Genomic DNA, 14,738 nt, shown 5'->3' with positions numbered 1-14,738 from the left:
ACAAGTAAAACAGAATCTGATTATGACTAGGGTACTGAACACATAACAATTAACATGTCAAGGACACAATGCATCCTAAGACCTTCATGTTCCTCAGCTCAGATTCAGGAAATGACATCAAGAAAAAAATTCCAAGAAAGTTTGATAGATACTCTATCGATATTTGATAAATACATGTACTTATTATCTTAGAAGTCACTGGTTTCAAAAATTCGTTTTTCTTTTTTTACACATAAATATATTTTACTAAATGTAGTATATGTTTTAAAAATGAATAAATACATTACAAACTCTACTCTAACTAGATCGAGCCTATTACAGAAGCACTATTGCATGACAAATGACTGATGAGTATTATAGGAACTGATAAATCTTCATTCACTAATGAATCAGTGAATTTATAATACATAGTATAAAAAATAAATAAGGGGTTATGAGTATTATATAATGAAGCATCAAAACTCATGGTTCTAAGCTACCGAGCAATAGTCACTCTATTGTAAATCATATAGTGAGAATGTAACAATGGATTTCTTAGATCTGGGATCCAGATGATAGGGAGGGGGGTGGTACAACACTAGGGACCTATCTATTGGTGATAACTAATTTTAGATTAAGGTATACCAAGATACCTATGCATTTACAACGAAAGAGCTTAAGTGTCAGATGCATTTTTTTTGTTCACTTGTTAAGAAATTTTTAGAGGTAAAATATACTCAACTGAGCAAATACACCTTAGGGAGCCAGGGAAATTAATAAATTTATGAGATTTTTTTGTCAGAAGTAAAGAGGATGCTAATTGTATGTACACATCATGAAGAGAAGCATGATAATTATCATCTAATTATAATTTATTCATGTGCTTTGCATTATTCTGAGATGTGCACACTTTTTTGGCACTAATGCCAGACGTCTGTTTTTTATAAGCAGTGAATGTGAATTCTTGTTGCATCAGTACTAAATTAAGCTAAAAAAAAATTAAACAAATGAACACTGAACAAACTATTATGCTACTGAACCAAATTCTGGCATAAAAAGAACAGACACTTTTATACACTCACATATCACAGGGTTATCGTTACATGTAGAAACTCAAATAAATTAAACACATAAAACCTCATTACACTGACAGAAGGAATTTTACATGTAAAACATAACAATATGATACAATGATATAGCAAAAACAGATATTAAGGCATACGGAGACAAGAATCACAACCGTGATAGTTAGATCACATTGAGGTTCAACATTTACTGGCTGATAAACAGCCATTGATCACCTGGGCTTAAATAAAACACCTGATGTCTAAATACCATACAATATATACAAACTTCAATCTCATTTCTAATCTCATTTTAAATGTCTATCCTCCCCTTAGCATGCTCAAGGGTCCCCTAATATCAAATAAAATTGTGAGTAGAAGTTATTTAACTCTAACTTGCAATGTAATGCAAAATAACTTTTGTTGTTGTTCACTTTGATCTCTTTGTTGAGGTAAATACAAAGTGGCAAAAAAAAAATTCTACACAGGATATAATAATATGTATCCTTTTAAAAGACATGAAAAAATATATTGTATTATGCACCAATTCTTGTGTAGGATTTCATTTTGGATCATATGATATAATAATCACATTGCGTCCTGCAATGTATAACGTACAGTAATGCTTGCCATCAGCTTCATACAAATAAAAGCAAGCTAATGAAAATCACACACTAGACCTCATATTTCCAACAATATTGTATTTATTGCAGCTGTTTGATTATCAGTTTGGTCCAATAAGCTTAATTTAAGCTGAGGAACTAAAAGTATTCTTCATACTTCACTTTTTGATTGTATAGTTTAGGAATACAGGACAAATGATCACCTGGTATTACAGTGTTTGATTCCTTTGGTCAGACCATTCAAATAGTGATATAAAAACAGGTCATTAATGCCTAGAACATATACATAAATATATGGCATGTAATAATACAAGTATGGAAACTCCTGTAAAACTGGTGTGGCTTGATGAATTTCTCTTTGGTAACTGAGCAATCTTCTCGGGGGAGTTCTTGGAGTTAGGTTTACGTGAACTGTACCGATCCCCACATCCTAGGAAATCTTCAATAGGTTTGGGCCAGTTCACTTGTACTCTCATCTTCATGTCATAAAACTTGTACATTTTATCCCCTTTGAAGAAATAGGTGTTTTCTGTAATAGGAAAAGAATGGTTTTAAAACCAAAGACACCCTTAAAGGTAAAGAAAAGTGCATAGAGGATAAAGAATATGTTTCTTAAAAAAATGTAGTTTGTTATACTAGTAATATGCTACATTTAACAATGTTATTTGTTATCTGAATGTTAAAAATTGGTAATTTTTTTTATTGTGCATAGAACCTACCCAATTTTTGCATATTGAGCAGACATTTGATAAAAATGGTTAAAATAAATGTATGTTAAGGAAGAATAATAATCTGAACAAACCTTGGAATTTAAAAGCAGTATCAATTGGAATAGGAACATTTTTCCAGATGCTCATGTCGCGAGGGTAGTCCGGTTCTATTTGATTGTCCGACTCCTTGAATTTCCAGTACATATCTTTACTGACAAGGTAAATCCTTTTGTTGAAGCCCCACACAAACACTGCATCAATTTTCTGAATGTCTTCAGGGATTCCGAAGTCTGTGATTGGTTTACCATTAGTAGGGTGTCCATTGGCAAGACTGTTACCGTTGTATATCCAGTACCTCTTTCCTAAGGAATTCAAGTATTGAAACATTATTATACACAGCAGATATCGATATTTAAAATAATTCAGAACATTTCTTTGACTTACAACTTTTCCATAAAAAATTTACAAAAATACTGGAAAAACAAAACAATCAAGTAAAAACTCAAAAAAAAGATTTTTTCAATTTAACTTTTCACAAATGAGGGAATTATTTGGGGGGGGGGGGTGATAGTGTTTCCTAACGCTGGAATACAATGTATTTTAAAATACTTATAACAAGAATATCCCTTTACCTGAGAAGAAGAAGATTCTGCGGTCTGTTGGATGTTCAAAAGCTGCGTCAATCCTCTCCACGTCCTCTGGAAATCTGTACCAGAAGTCGTGAATAATGGAGGGTTCACTAGAGAGAATGGTTTTAGGTTCAAGACTCCTCCAGAAATACTGTCAAATAAAAATATTTAGATATTATGCATTCAAAATTCTGCTCAAGAACTTAAAAATGCTGAAAAAACAAGAGGTCAGTGCCCTTGAGTGGGTTACAACGCCCACCCAAAACAACGGTTCTTTCCATTCGATTTTATACACATACATATATATAGAAAAATACAACACCCTATAGTTCTAATTAATTAAACTTTTAAAAGTCAATAACGTCAACATTTTATTTTTAATTAAGACTTTTCAGTATGAATTGCTGTCATTTTGAATTTTCTTAAGGATATCTATAATTATTCCTTTATACATTTTGCCCACCTTTCCGATGAAAATGAAGACTTCAGAACGTATAACTGCTATGGCGTCAAAATTTCCCTTACATGGATCTATTGGGGCTTTACGGGGAGGAGCGAGGGTACTGTATCCTCCCCTTGTATCAGGCCGCCTGGTGGTGGGCGGGGGTCGAAAGGTCACGTAAGGTCCCTTACCACCTAAAAAAAAATCTGCTGTTTTACTTTCTTTCAAGAACTTCGTTAGAAAGATCGAGTTTGTAAAACTCTTCCAAAGAATATTTATTCGAACACTCCTTGATTGACTTCATTGAATGGCTTTTATAATAAGAAAGATCTTTCATTTGTATATTTTCTATGTGGATATACCATAAATAAGTTGTATTCCTAAGGTATCGTCGTATGGAAGTTGAAAGTTGGGAATGTATCCCTGATACCAAGGATACATCAGGGCTTTGGGCTCGTTGCTGTGGCTCAGTCCCAGAGCATGCCCAAACTCGTGAGCAGCTACCATAAACAAGTCCACACCTAAAAATAGCAACAGGAAAAATGAATACTTTAAAGATAATTATTTTCCTATTTTGTTGGGAAAGGATTTCCCTTTCCAGTCAGAAGATAAAAATTTTAAAATATTTCCTTTTCTAACAGAAGAAGTCATTAAAAATTTTCATTTCTTTTTTGAAAAACTAAAACAGTCATTCACCTTCCTCATTGGAATTGATCGTCCACTTTTCATCTTCATCGAAATGAGTATCACCCCCTTTGTCTTTTCCAGGAAAGAAAGCGTGAGCCAGGATGAGACCTGTAGAGTTAGGAGTAAATTGTAAGGTACTTGTACATAACGCACAGAATAAGATACCGCACAAAGAGCATGCGTAAATAAAATTGGGGGGGGGGGGGGGGGGTCCCTCAATTTTCTGAATTTTTAAAATTTGAATCGGAAAGACCGCCCCTCCCCTGAAAACACGACCTCCTATAAAATAGGTTTTTTGGGTTGGAAAAGTCGATCGTTTACTTTTCTTGCTCGTCAAAAAATTTCGGAGTTGGATTTTTGTTGCAATCTAAAACATTTTTTTTTCGCTGTATTTAAAGACATCCCAACACTGCTTACATAACTTTAACTATGTTTAAATTGCATTTTAATTTGTTTCGCCTGTGTTCTGGCAATATTCGCATTGTTTATGAGATATACGGATGATATATTTAGTTTCATGAAGAAGTGTATAGTAGTATTTTTCTCCTCAGTAGCTATATACACACGTACACTAATCACTGATTTACTATTGCTTTTGGCTCTAGGTTTGTTTTCATACAAAGAATAGATGGGCTAAAGTTCACGGTAAAAACCAATTTGCTGATAGTGTGTTTCAGCAATCTCAAAGCTGCTGCATGCACTCAGTGTGCGTGGATCCAAAGTATATGAAACGAACCTCAAAAGAACATCTGGTACGGCCAGCAACGTGTTGCTTTCTCTCTCGTTCTTTCACGTTCAGTTCCTCGTGAATTATTGACTGAGACGCCGCTATGGGTATAATCTTCCTGTCTTCAATCTGTTTAAGTCACTTTTATGTTTTCTTTTTGATTAGGTTTTGTCATACAACCCTGTAGTTTTGTTATGGATTGGGTGACACGTTTCTTTGTATGAAACAAATATCGTTCAAATTAACTAAACCGACCAATCCTTTTTGTCATAATTCTTTCATAGACAAAATGACCCATGTTATTTCAAAGCAAAAGATTTTTAAGGCAAGTAAAACAGCAAATTACTTCGTTATTGGAAGAAAAGTATGTCTATAATTCAATATGACGTTTGATTTTAGTTACCAAACCCCAAAGCAATTTCCTACAGAAAAAGGAATAAAATTTGCTAAATCTAATAAATAACAAACACAGTGAGATGTATTTTGTGCCTTATAGACTTCTGTCAATTACCTTTCCCATCAAATGGGTAACCATCTTTATGATATTTTCTGGCAAATTTTATCATGATATCTGCATCTGTATTCATAACTTCTGTAAATGTTAAGTCAGTGACGTCACTCCAAACTTTAAAGGCGTCTGCGATGACTCGCCGGACATCCTGCCACTGTAGATCTGGCGTGTAGTTCTCGATTCTAAAATTATTTAAAGACAAAACCCTTTATTTATAAATTTTCGACATCATTACTGCAAAAGATACTTCACGGTGTCTTAACATTTTAACTGCAACGAAACACGCTTTCCTCTTTAACCTTTGGTGTTTGAATTACCATTAGACAAATGTACCGTGTTCCGTACCATTGCAATTGGTTACAAAATGATTACACCAAACACAGATGTTGACATTATAGCCAGAGTCAGGTTCTCTCAGAAAGTGATTTATAGCCAAGAAATTTCAAACTTAACGAAGCAGGTAGAAGACCCCTCAGCACCTGGGCAGAATCCCATTAACGATGCCAAAGGTCAGCCTCTACCGGAAATAAAAGTTTGACAATGCATCTTGTGGTTAATTCCATGCGACACGAAACGTGCTTCTAAAAGTGTCACTTTACTAATTGTTACTGGGCGTGCTAGCTGGTGCAATCTCAGAGTTGTGGTTGCTTATCTTATATTTTTACTTTCTATCGTGTACGAAACAGACAGTCTGCTCCTATTTGCAAAGAACCAAAATGGTGATGTCAACTCGAATACAGAAAAACAGAAGTTTCTGTACCCCAAGGTCATTTACACCGATGACTGAATTTAGATCACCCGATTCTACAAAGACAAACCAGACAAGCCATTACAGGCAATAAAGCAACATGCAAAAGATATCCTCAAGTCTGTATGACTCAGAAATTACTATCAGAGAGTATTTCGATGTTTGCTGTAGATCGAACAGAATGATAAAAACGTGATTCCTACAGAATGTAATTTTCCCTCTTTTTCTGGTTTAAGGCAGGATATCAAACAATTATAAGCCAAAGGACTACCAAGACATTTAAGATAGAAACTAGAACTAAGGGATGATTATGTTTGGCGTACACCAATTTGTTCTCCGCGGCCCCTGGCAGCCTTTGGTTTTCCGACCGCGGACTCGTGGCGCCTCGTGATATCTGGGTGATGACAATACGCCGGCAGGACCTTACAGAACTTATCTTTGGTCGACTTTATAAATAAGAAATGCTTTCTTTTAATTACTAGCATCCGATGCAAATAAGGCTCCACTTTCGAAATGACTCAATGCTCATTATCTTTTATCTCGTACAAATGATACATTTTGATAGCATTAATATTTAACAAGTTGTTTTAGTTAATTGATTAGTTCCTATTAAAAAAAAATGTGTATAATTGTTGCATCTTTGATTGCAAGAATGAATCATTCTATACCAATAAAATCGTAAAACAAGGTCTGAGAAGTGTTTCCTTCAGCATTTCAAGAGCATTTTTTGAAAAAAGAAAAGAACAGCTATCGATAAGATATGGATAACATCCCCTCAATTATCAAGTAATTGAAACTAAAGTGTAACTCCGGATATTCTTAAATGAATCATCTTTATGAAATATTCGTCATATTTTTTTTGTAAAATACAATTTTTTCTCATTGACATCCGTCTTCGACCATGTACTTGACAATACTATGTTCATTGGTTTTTTTATTTTTTTTTTTATTTTTTTTTTTTTTTTGTAAAATAAAATACGAAGATAACACGAACAGTATTCAGCTCAAAATTCCATTGAAATAAATTGGGAGCAAAGCAAAGTGGGACCTCTAAATATTAAAGCTGGGATCAGGTGCCATGGAGGAGTATGCACCCCCTGTCGACAGGTCACATCCGCCCTGTGCTCCTTGTCATGATTTTCAAACGAAAAAATCCGAAGATATTTCATTGTGTAAAATAATGACACGACATTCAGTCTGCAAAACTTCAGTCATCAATCGACTTAATGATAGATTTGCTAATAAGTTCAATGTACCAAACAAATAACTTTCGAAATGTTGTCTTTGAACGAATTCATATCCTTTTTTTTCATCAACTTAATTGTCAACAACCTATTTACATGTAGTTTTAAAACTATTTCTTAAGTAAAGCATGCACTTGCGTACTTGGATCAGCTGGGAGACATAAACTCTACATACGAGTGAAAAGGCTATATTGCCACAAAATAAGGGGATCTAGCAAGGGAAAAGTTGAAATCATTACATTTATCATTTTTTTTTCAGTTTGATTTATGTACATGTATTCCAACCCTTAGGGTAGCGGGGTACAATGACATTATGCTTCAGATTTAGACTGTATCTGCAGCATGCATTTGCTATTGTTAAATACCAACTTAGTCGAAGTACAAATTAAAGCAACCCTTGTTGAAAAGACCGGTCATTCATACTAAAAAGAAGCAGACGTGCTCGAATAGTTTATCTCCAATATATGTAGATAACAATCTCTGACATTTGGAGAGAACAGAGAATTTGCGTTAAGAAGTAAAAATAGTTTGTTCAAGTGATATCTTACATTGGCTGAATTGGCAGGCTAATCACTGCAATGGGGAGATTATAATTTATAGAACATCATCTGATTCCTATGTCTATAAACATCTAAGTATACTCCATGTTTACTGAAACAAAATTTAAATTCCAGTTACGCATACCCTCTTGTAGAACGGATGCTGAGCTGAAAGGGGCCACTCTGACCGTTGTTAACATGATTTGCTTCACATAATTGTCCCCAATGTATGTTGTACACAAAATTGTTCTGTTGAGCTTTATTGTAATTGTATTGTATTTGTAAATTTACCGATAATCTAACGGTCGTCTGCCTTTTTCTGTTCAAATTTTGCCATTCGTAAACATTGTAAAATTCTTGTTGTTAAATCTCGTCTACTTGACAATCTGGCATAAGAATCTAACTGAAAGTTGAAATTCTTGTATATTTTGAATTAAAAGCATGAAAAGTACATAACCCTGATCGTGTTGTCAAGACAACGAGCTGACTGCATTGCAGTATTATTTTTTACCCTTGTGGTGAGGAACATGTGTTTGTCCTTAGGGAGCCAGTGAAATCGCACAAGTAGAACAGAAACCTGTCTGCGTTCAACATAAAATATTAAGGAAAAATGTACTTGGACAAATTGAGATTATAACTATAAAGCTTGTTTTAGTTGGTAGGTGAGGTGTGGGTGACTCACTGCTTCAGCGACTTGCATGAGAGTTCGTGGAGCGTGCATCTCTTAGATCTTGGCGGGGACAATAGAATCGTGATGCAGAGAATAGTTCAATGTAGAAATAACACAATAACCTATTAGCTATGACTCAATTTCTAGCTTCCAATCAACAAAATTTTCCAATAGTTATTAGAATACAGTCCGAAAGAAGAAAAAAGAAACTAATTTCATCGCTTCTCATCAGTGGATCGGCAGATTGATGAACCATATGCCCTCATTCATGCAGGTTGTGATGTCACATAACCACATAACAACCAGGCCGAACAAGGTCACGTGGCTCAACGTTCATGGTCATCACTAACCTGTTCGTGTAGCTCGAAAGAAAAACCTTAAAGATGGAGACGGAGCTCAGCTGAAAAATTCCTCTCGAAAATACTGGCCACTGCGCTACTTATCTTTGTATTTCGCACCCTATGTACCAGCTTACATTTATCTTGCAATCCAGTGCAAACTCTAATATGCAGAATAACTGTTGGTGAGATAAGACAGCCTGGGAGCTACTGTACACCAGCCAAACAAGATCAAACCCAAGCAGAGAAATGGCGCTTTTCTCACACTTATTACAGATGTCATATGATTTCGTGAGTAATGCTAGGTCTGGTTTCAACTTGAAGAAGTCCTTAAATTTAGAACACATGTCCGGTATTAAAAATGGGGGCAAATCAAGGGGGAGATTTCAATATGCTAAAAATTCTTCGTTTTTGCAGTAGCACACTGAGAATTATATAAAATCTGCTGATCTAGATACGAAAATTCCTTTATTGTGGGTGTGCCATAGAAATGGTAATGCATGGTGTTTTTCTCTTTTTAACAACATTTCATAATTTGGCCCCATCCCGTGATTCTTAATCCGAACACATGCACGTAACCACTTTTGCTGCATATTTTAGCAAATTCAAAGTTGTTGACACACATACTTTGTTTAACATAAGGACCACCACTTTGTAATTAGCTCTGCAAAACAAGATTGTAACCCTTTCGACTTTCGTTACTCCTTTAAACTGATAACTTCTATAACTTACCTGTAAGTTAGATCCTTATGGTCCCATTTAGAAGGGGCCAGTACATATCTCTTTTTCCGGGCCCCTTCTTCTTCCACTGGGTCCTTGTTACCACACCTCGGCTTGTGCATGAGCTCCTGAGTTCGAACATCGAGCACGCCGGTTGGCGGGATCCCACCCATTCTTTGTAATTTCTTTATGGACTCCGTGATGTCCATTGAAATGAGGTTCTGAGCCCCCTTCTCCGCTTGAGCTGATGATATGTAACCAAACTTTCCAAGGTATCTCTAAAAAGAGTTAACATTGACATGTAATAATATTTCACAAAAATTTTTTTTAAATGTTTTATTTGAATTTTATTTTATTGATGAATTCTCGATTAAGGCGACAATGAAGTTTCAATAATGTGGTTTGCTAACTGACGTGAGAAAACATAAAAACAAACAGCATTTCTTTCTGGTGGGTGCTGTACGTTTGAATTCGAAATCAAGTGAGTATATGAAAAATCTGGCAGGCAAACAAAATGTCAAGGGTTTTTAATGCTTGTGGGAATCTTTCTTTAAAACAAACTAGATAACTATTTAGATGAGGCATAGCCACTTACTACTGTATCTTCATCAAGTCTCAAATTTTGCTTTATGCTATTCTTTTCATATTATTTTTGAATGCCCGAAACTCTTGATTTACATATCTAAATTACTTGATATTAGCAGACCTACATGCGAAATTAAACCCATAAAGTACATGTAATTCATAGTCAAACTACGACCTTTATTTATAATGTTAAAAGTGCACTTATTTAAAGACCAGTCAATTAAACAATAAGTCCTGGGGACAAAATGCTCCGTTCTTATCATTCTTGTTTGATCTATCTACAGTGACATTCATGTTATTAACTCACTGCTGTACCCTCACTGAGCTAAGTTACAGCAAATTCTAATATATTTTTTTCAATCTTCTAATTAAGTGTTTCATTTTAAAGTCATCACAACTGCAGTAGTCCCATTAATGATCTCATTTATCAATAAAAATGATTAGGCCTATAATATCAATATAATAAATATAATTATGATAATAAAAATATGTAGTTACATGTATTCTAAAAAAAATCTAAACACATTTTTTAGTAGAGCCAGCATGGATCTGAAAATAGAGGTAAAGGATGAGATGCCATGGAGGAGTGTGCATTCCCTGTCGACCTGACTTACCCGTCACTTGATCCTGTGTATGAAGAGGTAAATTTTAAAATATAATGGCCTAAACTTTGTTTGAGAGAAGTCAGTCAACATTCGACAATGGCAGTTTTTATTTGCATTGTATCCATCATTGAATTTACCAAATGTTGATTCAAGTCTAGATTGTTTATAACCTTGTATTGTCAGCTTATTTGTCAAAAGCTTGTCTCATTTTAGAAACTGATTGAAAGTAGAACATTCACTTTTATGTATTGAATCAACTTGGAACCCACGAAAATTCCACCAGATCATTGGAAGATATCTCCTCCAAAAACTACAAACATGTTATCAATGAGAAACTCCAGCATCTTCTTAATATCATTCTAGGAGTACTTCTGAATAGAATCAGTTTAACAAAATAAGCTTTTATCTATAGACATGATAGATGACCTATAAGAAGGTATGTAAATTAACGAATTTCATTTTTATTGAAAAGGCAGCTGTTTATATGATGCAAAGTCTAAGCCTTTATCATGGGGAATGGTTGTATATTAAAAGTGATGAAGATTCGTAGGTTTGTTAAAATTTTGCAATATCAATTTTTCTTCATGTTCTTAATGTTTGGGATGTTTTCACGTATTCACATCTGATTAACACTATTTCTCGATCATGTTGTTATACATTACTCCTGAACATGCCGAAGTTTCTCCTTCGAATTCACTGTTAATATTTTTGTGAGGAGCAGAAAGATTGAGGCTCGATAGAACATTAACTAGAAACAGTTATATACCTGTTTTTAAGGATTGCTATGAAGTTTAGGGATCTAGTAAAAGTATCAGTTCAATTTGGTTGCTAGGAATATATAAATATCATCTCCTTAGAAAGAGAAACTATAAGTTGTATTATATGATGGGTTACCATTTGTCGAAGCCCCTGTAATGATGAACCTTACTAAAAAGATAATGTTCCTAACTGTTCTTATCTATTTGTACTTTGTCAGCTGGGATAGACTGTCAGTTGGGACATTTTCAGACGCCATGCTGATTTTAATCAACAGAACAATACCCGTAATCGTATTTAGTATTGGTACCTCTATTTAATGCTGCATATTTCTTAAACACGACGTATTGATGAAAAATATCAGCTGTTTTCTCTGTCAATCACAAAACGATGAGTATACGATGTTTCACCATCAAAAGGTTTATGTGATAGTGATGTCTATACTGCTAAGCTAACCATCACGACTTATTTATTGTGACCCATCATTTCTTCTCTTTGACTCAGAATCATCATCTTATCAACAAATAATTAAGTGAATGCCAGCTGACATGTGCAAGTTGAACACGTCGGTATATGTCACACATTGTGAAGCAATTACAATATCTAATAATTTGCACTGCATGATCGTAGGGCTTTGGTCATTTCATTCTATAAAATCGATAGACAGAAGCATTCACCAAAGGTCATTTATGAGGAAATATTTAGGTGTGATGTTGCAATTGTTTTGCACAAATTAATGTTCAAGATAAGAAAACTTTCCCTACCCAGGAAAACTCAGCAAATAACTCAAGCTGCATTTTTATACAAGACCTGACATAAAGTAACAAGAATCTTGCAGTAAGATGACTGTACAAAGTATAAATATGACTGCATGCAGTCGGTCTGTCATCTGTAGATTTTATCTATGACATAATCTGTTTTACACACATAGCCATGTGTTCTGAAGATAGTGATTAACATCTTACACTGAGTGTCAAACAAGGAAGATGCCACAACAAAAGCACTTGTAATTCCATCTCATCGCATCCTCTTTTGGAATAAGAGGGGATTTCTATTTTTTCCTTAAAAATTACGAGTTAATCTTGAATGGCGAGGAAGAAATTGTAACTAGTTTTAATAAATTTAGATTAGTTTAACTTGCTATACATGTCTTTACTGTAATAAGTACGTCGTTTATAGCCCCCTCTCCCCCCTTTGAGCTTCGACATGTTCCTCAAGACACGTTTGAATTATATCTTTTCAAACCTACATGGTTTACATGCAAAGTAAAACGTTTCATTTCAGTTCAACTGTTTGTTGTTAATAAAAACCATTGAACCGTATAAAATAAATACGTATATGATAAGTAAACATGGTCAGTACACCTACATACAGAAATCCTGAATGGAAGGGAGATTTAATGATTCACACCGTACATATATCAAGGTTAAATCATGTTAATAGCGAGCACCTCTCGTCTGCTATAAGAAACAAAACAGACGATATATGAATTACTTACAAAAGCATCTGCATCTAGATTAGACGCTCCTGAAACTGGCAATCCTATAACTGAATCTGTAACTAAGAACACTATGTATATCACAAATATTAATGAAGTCTTCATTGTTTTAAGTGAAGGTCCATTATTAGAGGCTATATTCCTCCTTTCTCCCGCTCCGTCCACGCCTGTGTAGTGCCCACAATAACACACTCCAGGGATCTGCTTGTACATTTCTCGTTCAGCCTCCATGTGTATTACGGCACATTCACTGTTTCATAAATTAACCGTATATTAAATATGGCTCCGTTATGTTGGCATCAATTGTTTTATCGTCTATTATTGTCTCTGGTTGTCAGTCTTCCACTCAGAAGAAACCAACCCCAATAATAACCAGCACTCTGTCTTCTGAAGCCAGCCGTTAGTCTAATTTATCATTCGCCGAGCATCTGGTCCAATTACATTTTGATTTCTTTTATTAGAAAAAAAAAGAATCGCCGTATATTTCAGGTCAAGTGTTACTGATTCACACAAAAAACGACTTAAATAACCTCACCGTTTCCTGCACACCGTGGGGCGCACCTTGCTTGAACCCTCAGATTACCTAATCTAATCCCTCGAGCATAAATTACCGAGTCCGCTATATAACGAAGATAAGGTCTAAGTCTTAAGACAAAAGTCGCAAGATTATTCACACCTCTTAATAAACAACTAATTAATTCATATTTACAATGAAGACATCTAGTGATGCTTCATCCTTCCTCCGGAGATGATCATCCTCTACAAATGTAAACAAAGAAACTGCTTATACGTATATCCTTTACGCTTTGGTTAATCGGACAAAAACTGTTCCGGGTTTCTGTAAACATCTTTTCATCACAAGAGCAATAGATTTGATCCACTGGCCAGTTTTTGTATGTTGCTGGACTATCCTCAATATACACAGAAAGTATCCTAATATAATCAATATCCAGGCTTATTTGATATAGTTCCTCTGCATCAGAGTTGAGCGATTCCCTTGCTAGAGGTTATGTTTCCAGACAAATGCCTTGTCTGTCAATGTTTTCAAAGAGCGTGGAAGATCATGATGAGTCACGGGGTTCTGAGGAGAATGGTGGGTAATTTTGGAGATGCTACTGTCAGCACGTGGTTTTGATTAGCACTTGTACTGAGGGAATATATTTCCCGAACATCTTTGTTTCACATGCTACTCCTCATTCATCAGAAACATATGGTCGATACAGACGCGTTTGATCGAATGGTTCAATCATAATATCGATTCACAAATCCCGGAGGAACAAAAAATCAAATGAATCCACTGAACCGTGGTGGGGGTTATTAAAATATCCAACAAAGTCCCGGAATCGCCCCGGTATATCTTGACTGATATTAAACGTTGTAAGATGGAAACGAGATAAAGACAATGTTGCATGTACTGTAACCAGCCTGATTAATATGGAAATTACGTTGATTGGATTTTGCATCGATATCGCTTGCACGGTGCACAACTTGATTCATTTTGGGCCTTCACTTAACATGCTTCATATAAAAACTAACATCAACAAAAACCTTTAAAATATAATAGTATGAAAAGATTAGAAGATAAATATGACAGCCAACAGCTGTCAATATCGTTAATTTAATGTGTCTATTATAGCAATCAATATTATTAAACATTGCTTTT

At 34.9% G+C, this 14,738-nt stretch overlaps 1 protein-coding gene across 1 annotated transcript; it reads right to left on the bottom strand.

The window, feature by feature from the left end:
• Window positions 1-1,011: 1,011 nt before the first annotated feature.
• LOC134251451 (matrix metalloproteinase-2-like) lies at window positions 1,012-14,427 on the bottom strand. The gene is made up of 9 exons (XM_062733874.1): window positions 13,076-14,427; window positions 9,644-9,909; window positions 5,373-5,554; window positions 4,144-4,242; window positions 3,810-3,968; window positions 3,469-3,641; window positions 3,009-3,156; window positions 2,469-2,738; window positions 1,012-2,195 (listed from the first exon to the last, which is right to left on the bottom strand). The coding sequence occupies exons 1-9, from the start codon at window positions 13,304-13,306 to the stop codon at window positions 1,933-1,935; spliced, it is 1,791 nt and encodes a 596-aa protein (XP_062589858.1). The 5' UTR covers window positions 13,307-14,427; the 3' UTR covers window positions 1,012-1,932.
• Window positions 14,428-14,738: the final 311 nt, after the last annotated feature.

The sequence above is a fragment of the Saccostrea cucullata genome, unplaced genomic scaffold (genome assembly GCF_032062105.1).
Source record: "Saccostrea cucullata isolate Sc308-1 unplaced genomic scaffold, CSIRO_AGI_Scuc_v1 ctg65, whole genome shotgun sequence".
NCBI lineage: Eukaryota > Metazoa > Mollusca > Bivalvia > Ostreida > Ostreidae > Saccostrea > Saccostrea cuccullata.
The sequence above is the reverse complement of the archived record's forward strand: the minus strand, read 5'-3'. Positions and strand labels throughout refer to the sequence as shown.